General features: G+C 37.5%; 2 protein-coding genes across 2 annotated transcripts in view; one reads left to right on the top strand and one right to left on the bottom strand.

Annotated features, from left to right (window-relative positions):
• The first annotated feature begins 38 nt into the window (after positions 1-38).
• LOC100182484 lies at positions 39-13,785 on the top strand. The gene is made up of 23 exons (XM_002123521.3): positions 39-692; positions 800-972; positions 1,123-1,244; positions 1,361-1,497; positions 2,636-2,813; positions 3,920-3,987; positions 4,591-4,711; positions 5,120-5,298; positions 6,051-6,200; positions 6,997-7,131; positions 7,489-7,691; positions 7,776-7,837; positions 8,145-8,254; positions 8,838-9,017; positions 9,356-9,535; positions 9,725-9,835; positions 10,081-10,263; positions 10,761-10,902; positions 11,121-11,262; positions 11,673-11,826; positions 12,316-12,476; positions 12,737-12,921; positions 13,126-13,785. Exons 1-23 carry the CDS (start codon positions 629-631, stop codon positions 13,301-13,303), a joined length of 3,318 nt encoding a protein of 1,105 aa, XP_002123557.1. The 5' UTR covers positions 39-628; the 3' UTR covers positions 13,304-13,785.
• LOC100184858 (membrane-associated transporter protein-like) overlaps positions 13,768-17,075 on the bottom strand; it is a 5,031-nt gene continuing 1,723 nt past the window's right edge. The window contains exons 4-9 of the mRNA XM_009860203.3: positions 16,759-16,925; positions 15,891-16,596; positions 15,370-15,661; positions 14,885-15,087; positions 14,406-14,611; positions 13,768-14,142 (exon numbers count right to left, since the gene is read on the bottom strand). Of these exons, the coding sequence (XP_009858505.3) occupies positions 13,939-14,142; positions 14,406-14,611; positions 14,885-15,087; positions 15,370-15,661; positions 15,891-16,596; positions 16,759-16,925 (1,778 nt within the window). The 3' untranslated portion in view covers positions 13,768-13,938. The remainder of the gene's footprint in view (positions 14,143-14,405; positions 14,612-14,884; positions 15,088-15,369; positions 15,662-15,890; positions 16,597-16,758; positions 16,926-17,075) is intronic.

Raw genomic sequence — 17,075 nt, 5'->3', positions numbered from 1 at the left:
CCGTCGCAACAAACCGTATAATTTTGCCTGTTCTATTTAAGTTGTGTTAAAATGTTGTTGCTATAAGGTAGATACAAACACATAAAAATACGGTCGGAAAAACGTTTTCTAATAATTAAAAGACCCACTTAAAAGCACCTGTGGCATAAAGGTGCCTTTCATGTTATAAATTATATCCACTCTGCGGGTCAGCAAATAAATTGTTACAGGAAAACAAAAGCCGTACAAGAAAACACGCATGTTACAAATTACTCTGTCATTTTATATTGCTTCTTAGAACGAGCTTAATGTGTTGCGAGTGTATTAATGGACCGTTTGCACGAATTTCAAAGTTACAAATCTAACAGTCCGATTTGGTACGTCTTCAGCTAATCATGATAATTAAAACAAATCGAGTATTTAATCTCGCCCCTAAATTTCTAGATAATCGCTCACGGTTAGGAGAGAAAAGTACGTCACCCATCATTTCTCTATCGTCAGCGCTGCCTAGCTTAATAATAAATATCAATTTATTATCTTTCTTCGCGCGCTCGTTCGAGACAGGGCAGGAGTATAAATACGACAGCAGACCTGACAAAGTAATTCAAACGTAAGAAACTTCAGTGAGAGGAAGAATCGAGCAAACAAAATGTCGATTATGAAGTTTTTGTTCTTAGGAATTTCAGTGATGCTCTTGTTAAATTTTGCAACAGGTATGGAAAAATTACGAACAATATATTTATTTCGTGTAGTCTTTTTCTAAAATTTACTGTATAATTTTAACTGCTTCTGCAAAAAATAACGTGAAAAATATTCTTAGCTTTAAGGTGCTTTACATGCAACAATGTGAGAACAAACCGGGAATGCTGGAGACGACAACGATGTCCAAGAAGTTCCAACGGTTGCCAGAACATTGTCCGTTTGGAAAATGGACAGCTTCGTATTAGTAAAGGATGCCAGCAGCTATCTGCATGCAGATCAACAAGCAGACAAGTAAGTTAATAAATATGTTACTACTAAATCAAAAAATGTATGATTCTCAAAGTGTATGGTCAAGGTCGTTTTAACTAAATGATAATATGTGTTAAGTTGTTGCTTTTGACATATTGATGTTTAAGGTAAATTCTGGTATTTTCTCTGCAGAATACCCGACTGTGCCAACCCACAGTGGCCCGAGTGTTGCAGTTAACAAGCATTCCACGAGACTTCAACGCCCCCCCAAGTTTGTGTACAACATGCTGTAGCACCGATTCTTGCAATCGAAAGTAAGTTTTTTTACCTTTACTTTCTGTTTACGATACATTCCTACTTTTGTTACCTGGCCGAAGAGACGGACTAAATTTAATCGTTTATCTCTTCATTTATTCCCTTACTTTTCCAGTCCATACTTGCAAGAACAAAGTCGTCTTGGAATGAGAAATCCAAGAGATCGTATTCGCTGGCGACCTGCCCAGCCACCAATTCGAGACGTCAACGTTTTGTCTTTGTCTCCAGATACAGCTCTGCTGACGTTTTCAGGTATGCGCAAGTTGAGGCTAAAACCTGTCAGTTATGATTTGAAGGTCAGCGTATACTCGCGCGGTATAAATACCTCGAACAGATTACAACGACCGATTAGCTAAAGGTAGTCACTTGTAGCTGCTGCCGTTTGGTTAACCTAAAACCAATTTTGAAAAATAAAAAAAATCGTAGAAATTAAACGATTAGTTTGACACCTTATAACTGCATGACCTTGAACCGAGACCTGTTGTTGCGAGCAATGCTCGATACTGTAGTGGCATATTTTTTATCGAGTGTTGTGCTAAACCGAACTATAATATTTTCTACGATTATTTTGCCAAATTTTTAAAAACCTATTGGCAAATATAAAATAACGACGCAACAACGTCGCTTGAGGCGCCGCTGATAGCAATCTATAGGCACTGAAATTTCCTAAACCTTTAACATGATAAATAACCCAGAGCGATTTCCCCGTACCACTGAAAGGCCAGCGTGGTGCAAGCTGGCGCTGATGGTTTAACCGGAATGTGGCTATCGTGTGTCTAATGCAATATTCTTGGGTCTTCTAAAGCAAAACACTTAGGCCCTGACGCAGTAAGGTTGTGGTAATGTCATGTTTGCCTCGGGATAGGCACTTTATATAACTACGCCAGCAACTTATAAGTTGAACTGATTTTTTAATTGACCATTTTACTGCGCAGTGTGCTTTCTATTGTATGAAATTGCAAAACGATTAGTTTGACTTTAATTACAGCCTGTTGCCACTGTTACGTAATTGCGTTGAAATAAAAGCAATAAATATTCTTCGAAATGAGATGCGCTAAATAGATTGCCCAACCGCACATAATTTCCATGAAAAGAAATCGATGTATACGGCCATCAGGATCTTTAAATAAATTCCGCTTAAACACTTGAATCGCTATACTTTCATTTTAAGATGACACACGTCATATTCACGTCACGAGCGACATATTGATTCAGTATTTTCCACATTGTTTTTGAACTTGAGCACGCACGTCGAATTCCTAACAATTAAATTCTATGGACCGCGATAAGCTTTTGAAATTACGCGTCAGAAACTGTCGCTGATACGACAGCACTCGAATCTGAGACATCTTAACGTTGTCGCCACTAATTTGTCCAATTATCCACCCAGACATTAAGAACCACTCAGCCGAGTTCTTCAACATTGTTCTTATCCCTCGGAAAGCGGTCCGTCTTACCCCAGTTTTAGTGAGCGGTGGAAGCTTACCAGGGATCAGACTCAACCGTCGTTTACCTTCTGGAACGATCGCTTTTCTTGTTCGAGGTCTTTCAGCAGGAACGCAATACCGGTGAGATTTATAGCAACTTGAATATTCTCTTGCTTTAATATTACTGAGCTTTTGCATACCATAGTTTTACACAAGAAAATGGTAGCAAAAATCAAATAAAAAAATAAAGAAAACAAGGAAAACGCTTGTAAACCCACTCACATTTTTTTAACAGAAAAAAAGAAGATCCAAAATTTATAACCGAATTTTTCCTAATACGTGTGTTTTTGTAACCTTTGCAAGACAATATTACAGACGAGGCGTTTCAGAGAAATAATGCGCTTATAAAATGCGTGTTGGTCGTTTTTCATAATTTGCCGGTGATTACGTGGGCTAAAGCGTTGTAGTATATGCGCACAACGTATGATTGCTGCGATTAACATATCCTACACCACGTTTTGATTGCAGGCCACGCAGTCATAACAAGTTTTCCGCAAAACGGCATTAGACACTTAACAGCTGGGTCTAAAAATAACGTCTGTGTGAAAAATACATGAAAGGATTTTTTGCAGTTTTGTTACCGCCTGGGAACTTATTAAAATGACTGTAATACAGATTCTCTATTATAACAGGCGTTATAACCTTTCGTTAGCGCTGTATGTTATTTTCATTTTAATGAAATTACTGATATTTTTGTTAAGCAATATCTACGACAAAGGATTTTATGATATAGTTTGAAAAGTTTCATTTTCCTGACATTCAATATATAATTCGTTTTCCACCGATGCCACTTATTTGAACCTAACGATCTATAAGACCTCAAACAAACCACCAAAGTTAATAAACTTCACATTTTCGGGATCCGGTTCGTCAACGAATTCCAACGATTCCGAGATAATGAAATGACCTCACAACAACGTGTATGATTTCATATGATATGCTGTTTCTAAAACCCACCATTTAATATCCGTTGCAAGTTTCAATAGTTATATTGTCCCCGAAGGACAATTTTATCACTAGGGTTTTATAATACGAGTATATAATTTCACCATTATAAGCTTTATACTATAGCACCGGGTACAGTTACATAGCATTTGCAGGGTTGTACCTACTGCCAAATGTATTGGAATGTTTATTCGGTGATGAAAAAAATTATGTTTAATTAAAATTTCACTTTACATTTACAGATTGAGCGTTATCTCTCGTATATACTCTGCACTCTACGCTCAAAAAGTTTACCATTCATTCGTTACCAGTAAGTTTGTTTTTTTTTCGGCAATTATAAGCAATAGAACAGTGGCCCAAAAATATTTGTCTCATATAGTAGGGTGTGGGAAATGAAAATGTGTCCCATCTTCCCCCACCTTATACTGTATATTTAGCCCAAACGAAGGATAAGAATTTCGTGAGAACTCTATAACAGCTGTATAAATATAAAGAAGTTTATCCATGAAATGTATATTCCATAAATGATTTTATCTTCAAAATTGTTGATAACGTGGTTCACCTTTCCAAACAACACTTATATGGCACACCTTAATTATCATACAGCATCACTATATAAATAGCGTTTATGTCACATATGGTGTGACTAATAACCCAACCTTTCAGATTTAAATCAAGGGCGCATAGTTGGACCTGTAATAGCATTTACGTGCTACTCATGTAACTTATTTAAAAGTGATTGTATCGGTAAAATATGTTACAGATTTCTTCTCGTAGGTTTCGTTTTACTCATTAAAGCTTGTTTTAAAGACTGTCGATTTGCTGCTAGTATTCCCTCCTCTTCGTTGTTGTAATTTATTTTATCTCCGCTACTGTTTTCGAAAAGATAAATTAAAACTTATGTTTTACATAGAACCACGTCGGCCAAGAACTCTCACCCAAGTTGCTACTTCAATAAATTCGGTTCGTGTCCGAGTTGGTTATGCCCAACCTGGGAACGGGAACAAGCTGGATTACTACGTACTAAGCTATAGGTGGGTAATTAATACTGATCATTTCCCAAGCTGAGATTTAAATATGATTGATCATCTAAACCGGGATTAACATTTAACAGCCTTTTTCAAATTTTAGGAATTTTAAAAAGCATGAAAAACAGCGGTTTAAGATTGGGTTAGCAAAGTGTCTGTGATAATTAAACATTTATACATTGCATGAAGCGATGTTTTAATTTTTATATCCGGTGTAGATAGTGGCAATAAAACCTAGAACACCGAGCAAAAAAGGAATCCTGCTTGTGCATAAAGTGTTTTTCATTTTTTCAAAAACAAAATATTTCCCCCAAAAATACTAATTTTCAACTTTCACATTTCAGACAAAATCCGATTAATTTGCAACTCCGTTGGTTCTTTTTGGAAAATAAAAATCTTTATTTATTTTTCTAGGAGAGCTTCGGACCCCCCATCTGCCGAACGCCGACTCCCATACTTCACACAACCGGGTTTTAAACTTATACCAGATCTTGACCCTTCAACCGAATATTTACTGTCAACATGGACCGTGGTTATGAAGCGTGGACGAGTTGTGTCAAGATCACAGAAGGTTAATCTCACCGTGCATACAGGTACGTGAGGTATCACAGCAATTATGAAAGTCGTGATTATACTTCGCGAGTGCTCTCGCCTTCAAAGGCACTCTTGTTTTAACCTTTTATTTCGAATGTCAAAACAAGGACATTCGACCAACAGACACTTTGTATTGGCGACGTGTCTCGCCAATTATTAAATTTCGTGGGAAATTCGAGCAGAAATTTGAGCCGTCACCGTTTTTAAAGCGCTGGTCTTGTTTTATAACAACAAACATCTTTTCGCTTATTAAAGTAGGGCTATTCCAATTTACGCGTCTGAGGTCCTGCATCGTGGCACGACATGGGACCTGATATTTAGCCCAAGAATTTCTCGTTACCCCTATTAAATTAAAATATCGTAAACGACAAACCGTCTTTCCCTGTTCCCCATAATAACCGTGCCCTAGACCACGAAATTATGACGACACAATGCGAATTCTGTTAGCCCACGAGTCCGCCACGAGCCTACGGTATTATAATCCAGTAGTTAACAGGATAATTAAAACTGAAGAGGCGTTGGTAACGAAAAACATCCGAAACCTGCGGGACATCTCTAACCACCCACTTAGCAATTATACGGCCGATGTCTGTGTACTACAAATTATCACAAATAAATAACGCCTACCGGTTTCCATATTCACTTGAAAGCAGACAAACTGAACAATTTCTTTCAAGTATTTTTTTTTTCAAGTAAAAACTCTCTGACTTTTGAAAATTATTATTTAAGAGTATGTATATATATTATTCAGATGTTCCTGGTGTTGCTGAAGCGTTCATGTCTGATTTACATGCAACTAATATTACATGGACCTTCCGTGTCCCTTATGGTGTAAGCAGAGCTTCACAAGAGATGTTTAAAGTGAAAGTACGAGATGATACCATGAGACGAGTTGTTGCAGGTATTGTGATCAAATATAGTTTATAACAACAAGATTTGGGGAATAACTTTTTGTTTTTGAGTTTTGAATAATTATCACCACTCTTTTGGGGTAGAGCAGTTTCATTTTTTTGTCCATTTTGACACGATAAGGAGTTTTAATTCACCGTGCAGCCTGTTCCATCTCTATAAAATTTTAAATAGTACCGGAAAGGTCTTTAGTACACGTATATAGCACTTGCAACTGTTAGAAATAATTAAACTCTTTTCTGATTAATGACACAGACAATAAAAGAAATATGATTAATCCATGAAACTATCTAATATTAATTCAACTAAGTCACGCTCATATTCCGTGCAAGCTTTATTATTAAACTTCGTGTGGAAGTGATCTGAATTTGATCCCTAATTTGTGTCAAATTAAATAAAAGATCATTGTCTCGAAATGGGAGCTGTTTCAGATCGTGTAGTTGTGTATAACATGCTGACCACTCGCGTAGATTTTGCAATCAATTTGCACGAACGTGAATGTTCCATTGCCAGTATTTAGTTTTAGTTGCAGCGCGTGCAGACTTCCGTGGTATTGCCCACAGACACTTGCGCAAACTATTAATCTACAAATCATCTGTAACGTGCTGTGCATATGATTTATATGTGAACTTATACAAACCCATAACTTATATGATTTGCCCTTTACCGACCGGGAACCTGTCGCAAAAGACATATCCTTTATAGTCGTGACTATAAACCCTTTAACAGGACATGATTTTAAACGTTTCCCTGAGTTTTAGATAATTTGCAGTTTCTTATCCTTTCAGAAACCACAATTTCCCCTGACCAAAGATCCTTTACCGCTGTCGGACTTACACCACAGAGGAGTTACACATTCAGTGTTAAAGCAAGCACAGCCGGGCGGGATTCAGTCACAAGTTACGTGGCCCCGGTCACAACACGTAAGCAGCAACAAGCGCATGTTTTTCACAATATTTTCTGCTGGCTCATTCCGAAAATTCCGTTGCGGAACCGAAATTTATGACCAATAGAACGATCTGGCAGGCAGGATAATCACCAATTCTAAACATGTAAAGGGTATTTTTACTCTTCAACGCGAGCTATTTATACCAATACTCAATGCACAAATTCGTGTTTGCACGAAAATACTGCAATAACTAGAATTTATAAAAAACATATTTCCTTTAATTATTTTAAGCGTGGTAGGCTACATTCTAATAATGAATAATTTATATTTATAACCTCAAGAACATCATTCATTTAAATATTAGACTAACTTGTTACTTGTATATTTGCAGTCGTACGATGCTATAGTTGTTTCGATGCTTCATCACGTGACCAGTGCATGGACTACGTTGAATGCCAACCAGGCTCAAGTGGTTGCTTGAACGAAATTCGAAGGCGAACACCGAACTCAGCGTTTGGTTTATCCCGACCAAGCATGTACCGAGCGACGCTCAAATGCAAGCAAGTAAACGCTTGCAACGTCGGCGAACTCCAGGTGTGCTTATACGCTATAACTTACTGTTTTTAATGTCAACGGTTGATAAAAAAAAGGATAAAAAGTAACACTATTTTTTGGCAGGATTTGTCGCAGCAGTGCAACCCGGCAAGTGGACGAAGGGACAACCCACCCAAAGTATGCAGGTAAGCTGCTGATTACCGTCCACCACGTTACTACGTAACAGCTTCACGTTGTTTGTTGTAAAACAAATAAATCCGGAAAAGTTTTGCGGTCACTTATGTGCGGCTGCAGCATTTAGTAATGATTTGATACTAAAATAATCCATATACGGACGCTCTTTTTCCACAATATAATTTGGGCAAAGAAAAATGTAAAAACGCTAAAATTGTCCACTGTAGCTCTTTTACGCCGATTTCTATGGGTAATGAAAAACCGCAAATAGAAAAAAAGAGACAAAACACAAAAATATTAAAATTTTGTTTTTTTTAGATGTTGTTGTGAGGGAGATTTATGCAACGGTCCAGGAACCAACTGCGGTCATTTATTGGGCTGGTTGGATCCACTTCGTGATCCTGCACCAGCTACACCACCTATGCCAGGTACTTTAACTTTGAAACTCAAGTAACTATAATGGGTTTCAACACCCTGAGGTGTCGGGACAACTCTGGTATAACTCTCGGGTTTCATAGCGTGCCGTGTTGTAGGACCTATCGCTCACGTAGAAAATAAATAGGATAGAAGAATTAAATTAAATGTAATTGCTAATTTCAAATAATATTATTAGTTAAAGGTGCAATGTTTGACAAACTGTGTTTCCAATTACTAGTGGTAAGGGTAGTAATCTACATTCCATTTTGTATACTAAACTCATATGCACTCGTTAAACTTTATGTCTACAACTACAGTGTGAATTAAATTTTAAATTGCCCTAGTCTGTCTGGTTTTTATATTTAGATTAATTTTTGAAATATTTGTGGTTGGTTGGAGTTAAGTGTGTTCGTGATCATGGTTTATTCAATGCCGTATTTGGCTCGGCTAAGCGATGTGGAATAGCATTGTGCTGTCGTAATGCCAAATTTGCACTTTCCAAGTGACACAATGTAAAACAGTATTAATATTGTTTGCACACAGTAAGACACTCTAAAAATTAATGTAATAATTTGAATTCCATTTTCTCTTCAGTTTTTTGCCCCGATCGAAGCAGTTTAAGGAACGGTTTGGTAACTTGCACACAAGGCGCAGAAGTTGGATCGACATGTAGTTTCTCTTGCAACCCTGGTACTTACATGGTCGGTGTGGGATCCACCACTTGTTTTGCTGGTGGACAGTGGAGTGGTGATGCACCAACTTGCGTGAGACTGGGTAAGGATTGAATAAATTTATTATGGGTGCTTTATGGTGGTCTTTTAAATATAATTCATTGGTGTGGTCCATTGGTTAGCGCCTGTCTCAGAGATACGAAATCACTCACATACACGGTAACTCGTAAGCGGGCACTAGATGTATGAAACAAAGCACTTAAACCTTTAATGTCCACAGTAAAACAGGTTCGAACAGATTTAAAATAAATGAAAAATTCTAGATACTTTTTCTTTAAAATGCTATGAAAAATTCTAGATAGTTTTTCTTTAAAATGCTATGAAAAATTCTAGATAGTTTTTCACGACTTCTGTTGTTCTTACTATTCCATACTCTTTTAGACCCTTGCCCAGTGATACCAGAGAGAGAAGGAATGACAACTTCATGTACCAACTTAAACCAAGCACACTCCACATGCCGGTTTAACTGCATACCAGGCTTCTTGTTAGCTGGTGCTCCAGTACTCAGGTGCTCAACTACTGCGACATGGGATCGATCCTTCCCAGTGTGCATACAAGCAGGTAATTTTGTTATAAAAGAAAATTTAAATATTAGTAGCTGACAAAGTTACATTTATGGTAACTGGTAAACGAGCATGGAGTAAATATGAAACAGAATAAACGTGTTTTAACTGACACGCGAGGATATAAATAAGTTACATTTATTATTACTATCAAGGAAATTCAATTATTTAAATCCTTTATTATTAGATGACTGTAGACCCAACCCATGCCAAAACAACGCGGTTTGTCGAGATTTGACCAACGACTTCGAATGTGAATGCGTTGCTGGATTTACCGGCAAACGATGCGACCAAGAAGGTTTGTTTTTATAAATAATATCCGGAAATCTATGTTAAAAAATTCTAAGAAATTATAAACATTGGTTTATATGTGGACTATCTGGGAAAAGAAAGATATTGTCTATTAATATATAACCGGCTCCCAACGACTCTAAAGCGAGCGTTGTTAATTGTTAAAAACACGGTTAGGAAATATGGGATATCTATGAGGCAACGGTATCCATCTTGCCCCAACAGTTTACAATAACAAGTTTATATTTGCAGTAATTTGCGAACCTCTTGCTGTCCCTGACCATGGAGTATTACAATGCACCAATGGCTCGAACTACCAATCTAGATGTCGATATGCATGTGAGGAAGGATATGAACAACATGGTTCAACCTATACAAGGTGTATGCCGGACGGATACTGGTCATCGTTCGAGCCGACACTGTGTGTTACCAAAAGTAAGCAAGTCCAAAATTTACGGCATATGAAAACTTGTTTTAATGCTATAAAATGACAATACGTTCATTATGGAAATGTAAGCGTGCAATTGTTTAATAGCCAACATCGGCAACACTTAACCATAAACACGTGTTGAATAAATGAATAAATGAATGAATGAATGAATGAATGAATGAATGAATGAATGAATGAATGAATGAATGAATGAATGAATGAATGAATGAATGAATGAATGAATGAATGAATGAATGAATGAATGAATGAATGAATGAATGAATGAATGAATGAATGAATGAATGAATGAATGAATGAATGAATGAATGAATGAATGAATGAATGAATGAATGAATGAATGAATGAATGAATGAATGAATGAATGAATGAATGAATGAATGAATGAATGAATGAATGAATGAATGTAATAGGTACACTTTCAACACACTTTTTATTTTAATACGTTGATCCCATGTTTTTATCTAAGCGCATTTTTTACTAGATTGTCCTGTCCCGCCTCAAATATTGGTCAACGGTGGTCGAACCAACTGCACAGGTTACAGATACGGGGATAATTGTACCTTTACCTGCCCGAACGGTTTAGTAATCGCTGGTGGACCTACACAGATGACTTGCCAATCCGAGTAAGTAACTTGTGACGGGTTGTTGTCCAAACCTTAAACTTCCACTGAAATGACTACAATACAACTTTATTTTGGTATAAAGCATCCATGTTGTTTCGTTTACATTAAAATCAAAACAAAGTCTCAAAACTTGTTTTTAAACAAAAAACTAAACCAGTACCACCAATCGATAAGGCTAGATAAAATATACTTGTATTTATTGAGTTGTTATTCCATAGTTCGACCTGGTCTTCTCAGCCGCCATGTTGCGACCTTAAGTGCCCACCTCATGCGCTTGTCGACCTGATGTTCCTCCTTGACTCTTCCTCTTCTGTTGGACGATCAAACTGGAATCTTCTCATCAACTTCACAGTTGCTTTGGTAATTAATTTTATGCTATTTAGTCAGAAAAAGTTTGAGTAAATACAGATAGTATGTGTCTGAACATGACGTATACTGTAAATAGTAGGGTGGGGAAGACGGGACAACTTTAACACATAATATAGGCTACACATATCTTGATCGTGTTTTAAACACTTAACAACCGTCTATGGGAGTCGTGGGGATTTCATAATTCTTTGAATGTACTTTGTTTGGTACTAAATGGGACGAGAAAAATAAATGAAACGGGACCCCATCTTCCCTCGCCCTACTATATATGGAAATATAAGATACAATGCTTGACTGCATGTATGGTAAATGCTTTCATATCATACTTGGTGGGAAAAAACGACTATAAGTAGCAGTTTTTTTCGTTTTTTTTCTATTTACAAATACTTTCCTTTATACAGTTGGATAAATTCGTGATCAGTCCTGACGACATGCGAGTAGGCGTGGCAAGGTTCAATCGTCACTTCGACCGAGATAGCGAAATTCTTATCGGCAATTATTCCAATATTAGTGAACTGAGACAAAAACTACGTCGAATGCCTTACAGAGGAAGAGGTGAGTTGTTACGTGTTTTGAGTTTAATATATTATATCACATAATATACTGACTGTGGGTAAAGATAGATATTGTTAGCTTATAATGTTTATATTTCTTAATTGTTTTAAAAATTAACAACGCTCTTTTGGAGTCGTGAAGATAATTATAATTCTGTAAATAATTTGTTTACTATAGTGGGGTGGGGGAAGATGGGACACTTTTCATTCTATTTTCTCGTCCTATTTAGTAGTAAACAAAGAAAATTCAAAGAATTATGAAACCGTATCTTCACGACTCCCATAGACCATTTTTAATCGTTAAAAACACAATCAGGATATTTAGATGTTCTGTGCTAAAGTTGTCCCATCTGCCCCCATCCTACTATACTAAATTGAAGAATAAAGGTGAATGAAAACATGGACCATCTTGCCCCAAGTTATTATATCAATGCCAATCAATACGAAAGATTTCTGGACTTCGATTTTTAACATATAAATATTTTTCCAGGCACATTGACTGGTAACGCGTTATGGCACATGAACAACCACAGTCTACACGCCCCAGGTAACCGACCTGGTGTTCCTGATGTCATTGTAGTGATCACTGATGGTTTGGCATCTGATGAAGTGCTCAGAGCTGCGAACGCACTCAAGGAACAAGATGTAAAGGTAAGATTTGTAAAGAGTGATTACTAAGAATTAAAATGAACGTTTCTTTGCAAAAGAACGGCGTATAAATTAAATACAGTTTCCTACCTGCTATTTTGCTTACAGTCAGTTTTAACATTTTATAACGTTTTTAACGACTATCGTTTTGCGGATATTTTCCGACCTGTTGTTTTTCGGAATTATAAAATGTATGCTATAGTGTTTTATTCCTCTTATGCTGTTAGTGGCTTGATGTTAATTGAATAATGTTTGTGTCACAGATGTACGTGGTCGGACTGATTAACAGAATGAACCGAATGAATTTAGCCCAACTTCAAGATATTTCTTCCGGCACCGAATATTTACAAATTATCGATAACGGTTATGAAAGGCTGGCAGATGAACTTAGTGACACTTTAACACAGGATGTATGTTGGTTGCCTTGCCAGTTTAAATATCAGCAAAGGTAAGAACTCATACCTGTGATTTATTATGTTTTTATTTGCGCCGAAGTTCCGCTTTTGAAAACAATTGCAAATTATGAAAAATATCTAAATTAGTTATAAAGCGTGAATCGTTTTAGTTTTTAACAACAATAAAGCGACGGATTTTGAAAATACACGAAATAACTGATTGCGGAATTTTAATAATTTATTTTTTGTAATTTTAGAGAAATCATTTTACGAAACCGACAACGAGCTGCAATGAAGCAAGATCGAGAGGACGAAGATTTCTGGGCGAGAGTTGATGCAACTGGAAGCATAGAAGAGGCTGTGGCACAAACTCGTGCTCCCAGGGGGGGGAAGGATCAGGAGAGCCCGTTGCTCCTCCGGAGGTGCCGGGAATAGAAAGAGCAACACTGGATGAGTCGAATCCAAGACCTGGGGCGGACGGTCCGGTTCGAAAAAACGGTTAAGTTAGAAAACTTTTTCACTTTTACTTTTGAAGCGGCGTTTACTAAACAGCTTAACCGAAATTAAATCTTAAAACTCTCACGTATAAAACAGCATACCTGTTATGTGAACGTCGCTTTGTCCCACGACCTGAATGCCTCGCTTTGTATATTTGGTAAAGATGTTCCAGTGTTCTATTTAACATTAACTGTATATTTTGTATTTTCGACTGTTAACACAGTGATGCCACGTTTATGTTCCGTTTTATTCAATATTTCGCTTCAACTGCATATTTTGTCTTTTCTTGCATGTTTCCTTTCAGCGTATGTAGTAAATAGTAAGGTAGGATTTTTCTTTTTCTTTTGCTTATGTGTTATAGTTCCACCGTATAAAAAATCGTCGAAACAGTGTCAAAAATAAAAGCATAAATGGTACGAGTTTTATTATGGTTACAATACACTGCACTATTCTTATTAGAACGTTTTTGAGCATAAAATAATTGCGTAAAGTAGGCAATTAGACAGTCCACTCACAAATGACGCGTTTTTCACATCCCTTTTTTAAGCGCGCACGTTTGTAATAACGACTAATCAGTATTTGACGAAAAACGCCGCCCAGAGCATGCCAAGGAAAGCCACAATAGAAGCGGTGATCACAGTTACAGTTACAGTATCAACAATGTTTACCAGAGCGCCAATACCAAGGCCGGTAATGATTTGAGCGAGTTGTATCATGCAAGTTATAAGCGCACAGTCAGTACCGATGCCACGCTCTTTTGATGTTCCTTTCCATTGCTATAATGAACAGAAAAACGAAAGTTAAGATAACATGAAGGTTAGGTATGGAATATCAAGGAAAGTTATAAAGTTGGTTGGGTTAGGATGATACATGTTTTATTTTCTTTTTTTCGTTCCATTTGGGAGTAAACAAAGGGTATTAAACAGTTATGTAACCGTATTCTCACGACTGTAAAATAGGTTGTCATTTGTTAAAACCTGTTCAGGAAATATTGAATATTATATGCAAACGGGATCCATCTTATCCCACAACACTATACCTTATATTCTTCATGATATTGTGCCACGAGCAGATACGGTACAGTGTAAAGCGTGGCAGACATGATCCCAATGATAGAGGATAGAGATAGAACGAGGTATATGCTGGGTACGAGTGCCACAACCAGACAACCGACTGAGAAAGTTAAATAGCCGAATATATAAAGCGTTTTTGGACCAACTCGTCGCATCAAGGGCTTCATCAAAACTGCAAATGTGATACAAAGATTTGTGTAATGGTCATTTTAAAGCGGAATCGTTGTAAGTCAAGAGTCTTAACATCGTGTCAAAAGTGGTATAATAGGGTGGGGAAAGATGATTCCCTCCGACTTGGTAGTAAACATCAGAACATTTGGACATTATGTACTAAAGGTGTTCCATTTTACCCAACCTTACTATATTTTTTTTAGGTGTCGAAACATCAACGTTCAAAGTCAAACATGACGTATTAATCAGTTTTACTAAGTTTAAATTCCCTTACAGCAATATATCGAAGAAACAGCAGCGTTTATGGTAAGCCCCCAATTTCCAACTTCTACACCTCGTCTGTACAAGGTTCCTTGTCGTGAGTTGGGAGGCGAACGTGGATCCCCTTGCAGAACTACTTGTCCAACGAAATCAGTGAAGAAGAGAGCCATACATAGAAAGGCGATCCACCCGATTAAATGGCAAATACATAAATTTCTGAATGGAAACAAAAATGAGCGATGAAAAAGTAAGCAAAAAAAGTTTTTTATTTTGACATTTTCCGTTGTGTTATGTAGCTTGTGAATTTAACTTAGCTGTCGCGACGCAAGGGTATGTTAGCCAATATATAGGTTAAGGCGGATCCAATACAATTCGTATACTTGACAGACGAAAGTTACAGTAATTCCTATGTGTATATGCGAACAAAATTTATTACAGAATATTACTTCACCAATATCCTAAAACCTGCTCCATATCAAACATTTTCAACCATCTCACCTCAGATCTTTTGGCATGGAAGAAATCGAGCGAACCAGACTTTTCAACCCTCCAACCTCGCCGTGCTGGTCTTCAGTTTTATTTGGTGCAGCCTCATCATCTGATACGGAGCCACCAATCTCTATCATGTCGTTATCGTTTGGCGAAAGCTTCTTTCTTTTTGGTGATTTGGTCGGATTCTTGGCTCGAAGATCGAGAAGTTTCGATTGCATTGGATCGACTTCGGCGTAAGGAGAGAACTGGATTTGATCCAAATCATCTGCCGTGAGCGATGTAGATGTTGTTTCGGATTCTATAATAAAAAATAACAATGTATTTCCAGGTCAGTTCAATTTTGTTTTTACTAAAAAAAGGACGTACCGATTGGTAATTATATGTGTATTAAAAGCATTAATTTGCTTCTCATTTACTCCAGTCGAATTTACAACTTCGCGTCTTATAACACAGCCCACGCTTTGTTTCATATGAATATTGTCGGAGATACGGATAATATGCATTACAAAAGTGTAAATTATATTTACCTGAACCACTACTGTAACTGTTCCTTGGGTACGAACTACTATTGCTAATATCTTTCAAAGCTGGAGCTGTAGGGAACACAGATCTAGCTTCAAGAACTTGGTTGTATTGACTCGGAGACAATTTAGTGAAGTTGTTATCCAGTCTCCCGACGCTAGATTGGCTTTGATACGAAGGTGGTGCAGTGGGGAATGCAGGGTTGCTTGCTGGGTAGTGAGAAGCAGTTTGGTATGGTGTTTGATTCATATCCATCTCCGGATTGTTCAGGAAGGTTCCGTAAGTTAAGCCGCTGCTTTCTCCATTTTGAGATTTCTTCGCCTTCCCATTCTTTCTTGTCAACTTCGCCCGATTTCTTGAAGATGATCTTCGTCTTCTGTACTTCCTACTATATTTCGCCAATCCACCAGTATTCACAATCTTCAGAAGTTTTCCGAAGTCCCGTTCCGTCACGTAACCTAAACTATCCTGATTGGCTTCGAACACATTGAATAGTTTGTTCCGGTTTTGTCTCATGATGTTGTACAACACGATATCCTCCACCCGGACAGGCTTCATCAAAGAGTTCTGTTTATCTTGGTCGATATAGTTCTGATTGGCATCGACGACGTTTTGAATTTTTTTCATAGACATTTTTCGATTCGCAGAAGTATCACCGCCAACGTTTGCATCAGACTGGTTTAACTTCCGTTTGCTTGCAGTCTTCTTTTTCTAAAAACACAACGTGAATTTATGTCTATTATTTTCTCTCGTCGGTCACGGTCACGGTGACGAAGGTTGGAGTAAACAAAATAGAAAAGACGTAATGTTAAAACAACATCAGCTGTTAACGATATGTTGGTGTTATCATTTAAGCACAATCACTCCACTTACCGGGTTCGCTTCAGGAATACTGATCAGGTTACACACACAAGTTGTGATGAAAACAACTGCAGCAGCAGTGTACACCACTTGTCTATCTGTTGGAAACCATCGACCAAGAGACGTGTCGTTCGTCCAAGACACGCCTCCACTTGCGTAGCCAAACGCTCCTCCGGCACCTATTATAAACAACACGCTTAATAATTGTCGTTTAATACTTTAATTCTACGTGGGTTAAATCTTGTAGTATGGCACGCCATGAGACCTGAGATTAGACCAGAGTTGGGTCATTATCCTGACAGCTGTCCGGCGCCGTGGCGTAGTGGTTA

The sequence above is a fragment of the Ciona intestinalis genome, chromosome 4, assembly GCF_000224145.3.
Source record: "Ciona intestinalis chromosome 4, KH, whole genome shotgun sequence".
In the NCBI taxonomy this organism is placed as follows: domain Eukaryota; kingdom Metazoa; phylum Chordata; class Ascidiacea; order Phlebobranchia; family Cionidae; genus Ciona; species Ciona intestinalis.
Note: the sequence above shows the minus strand (reverse complement) of the source record. Positions and strands in the feature narration are given on the sequence as shown.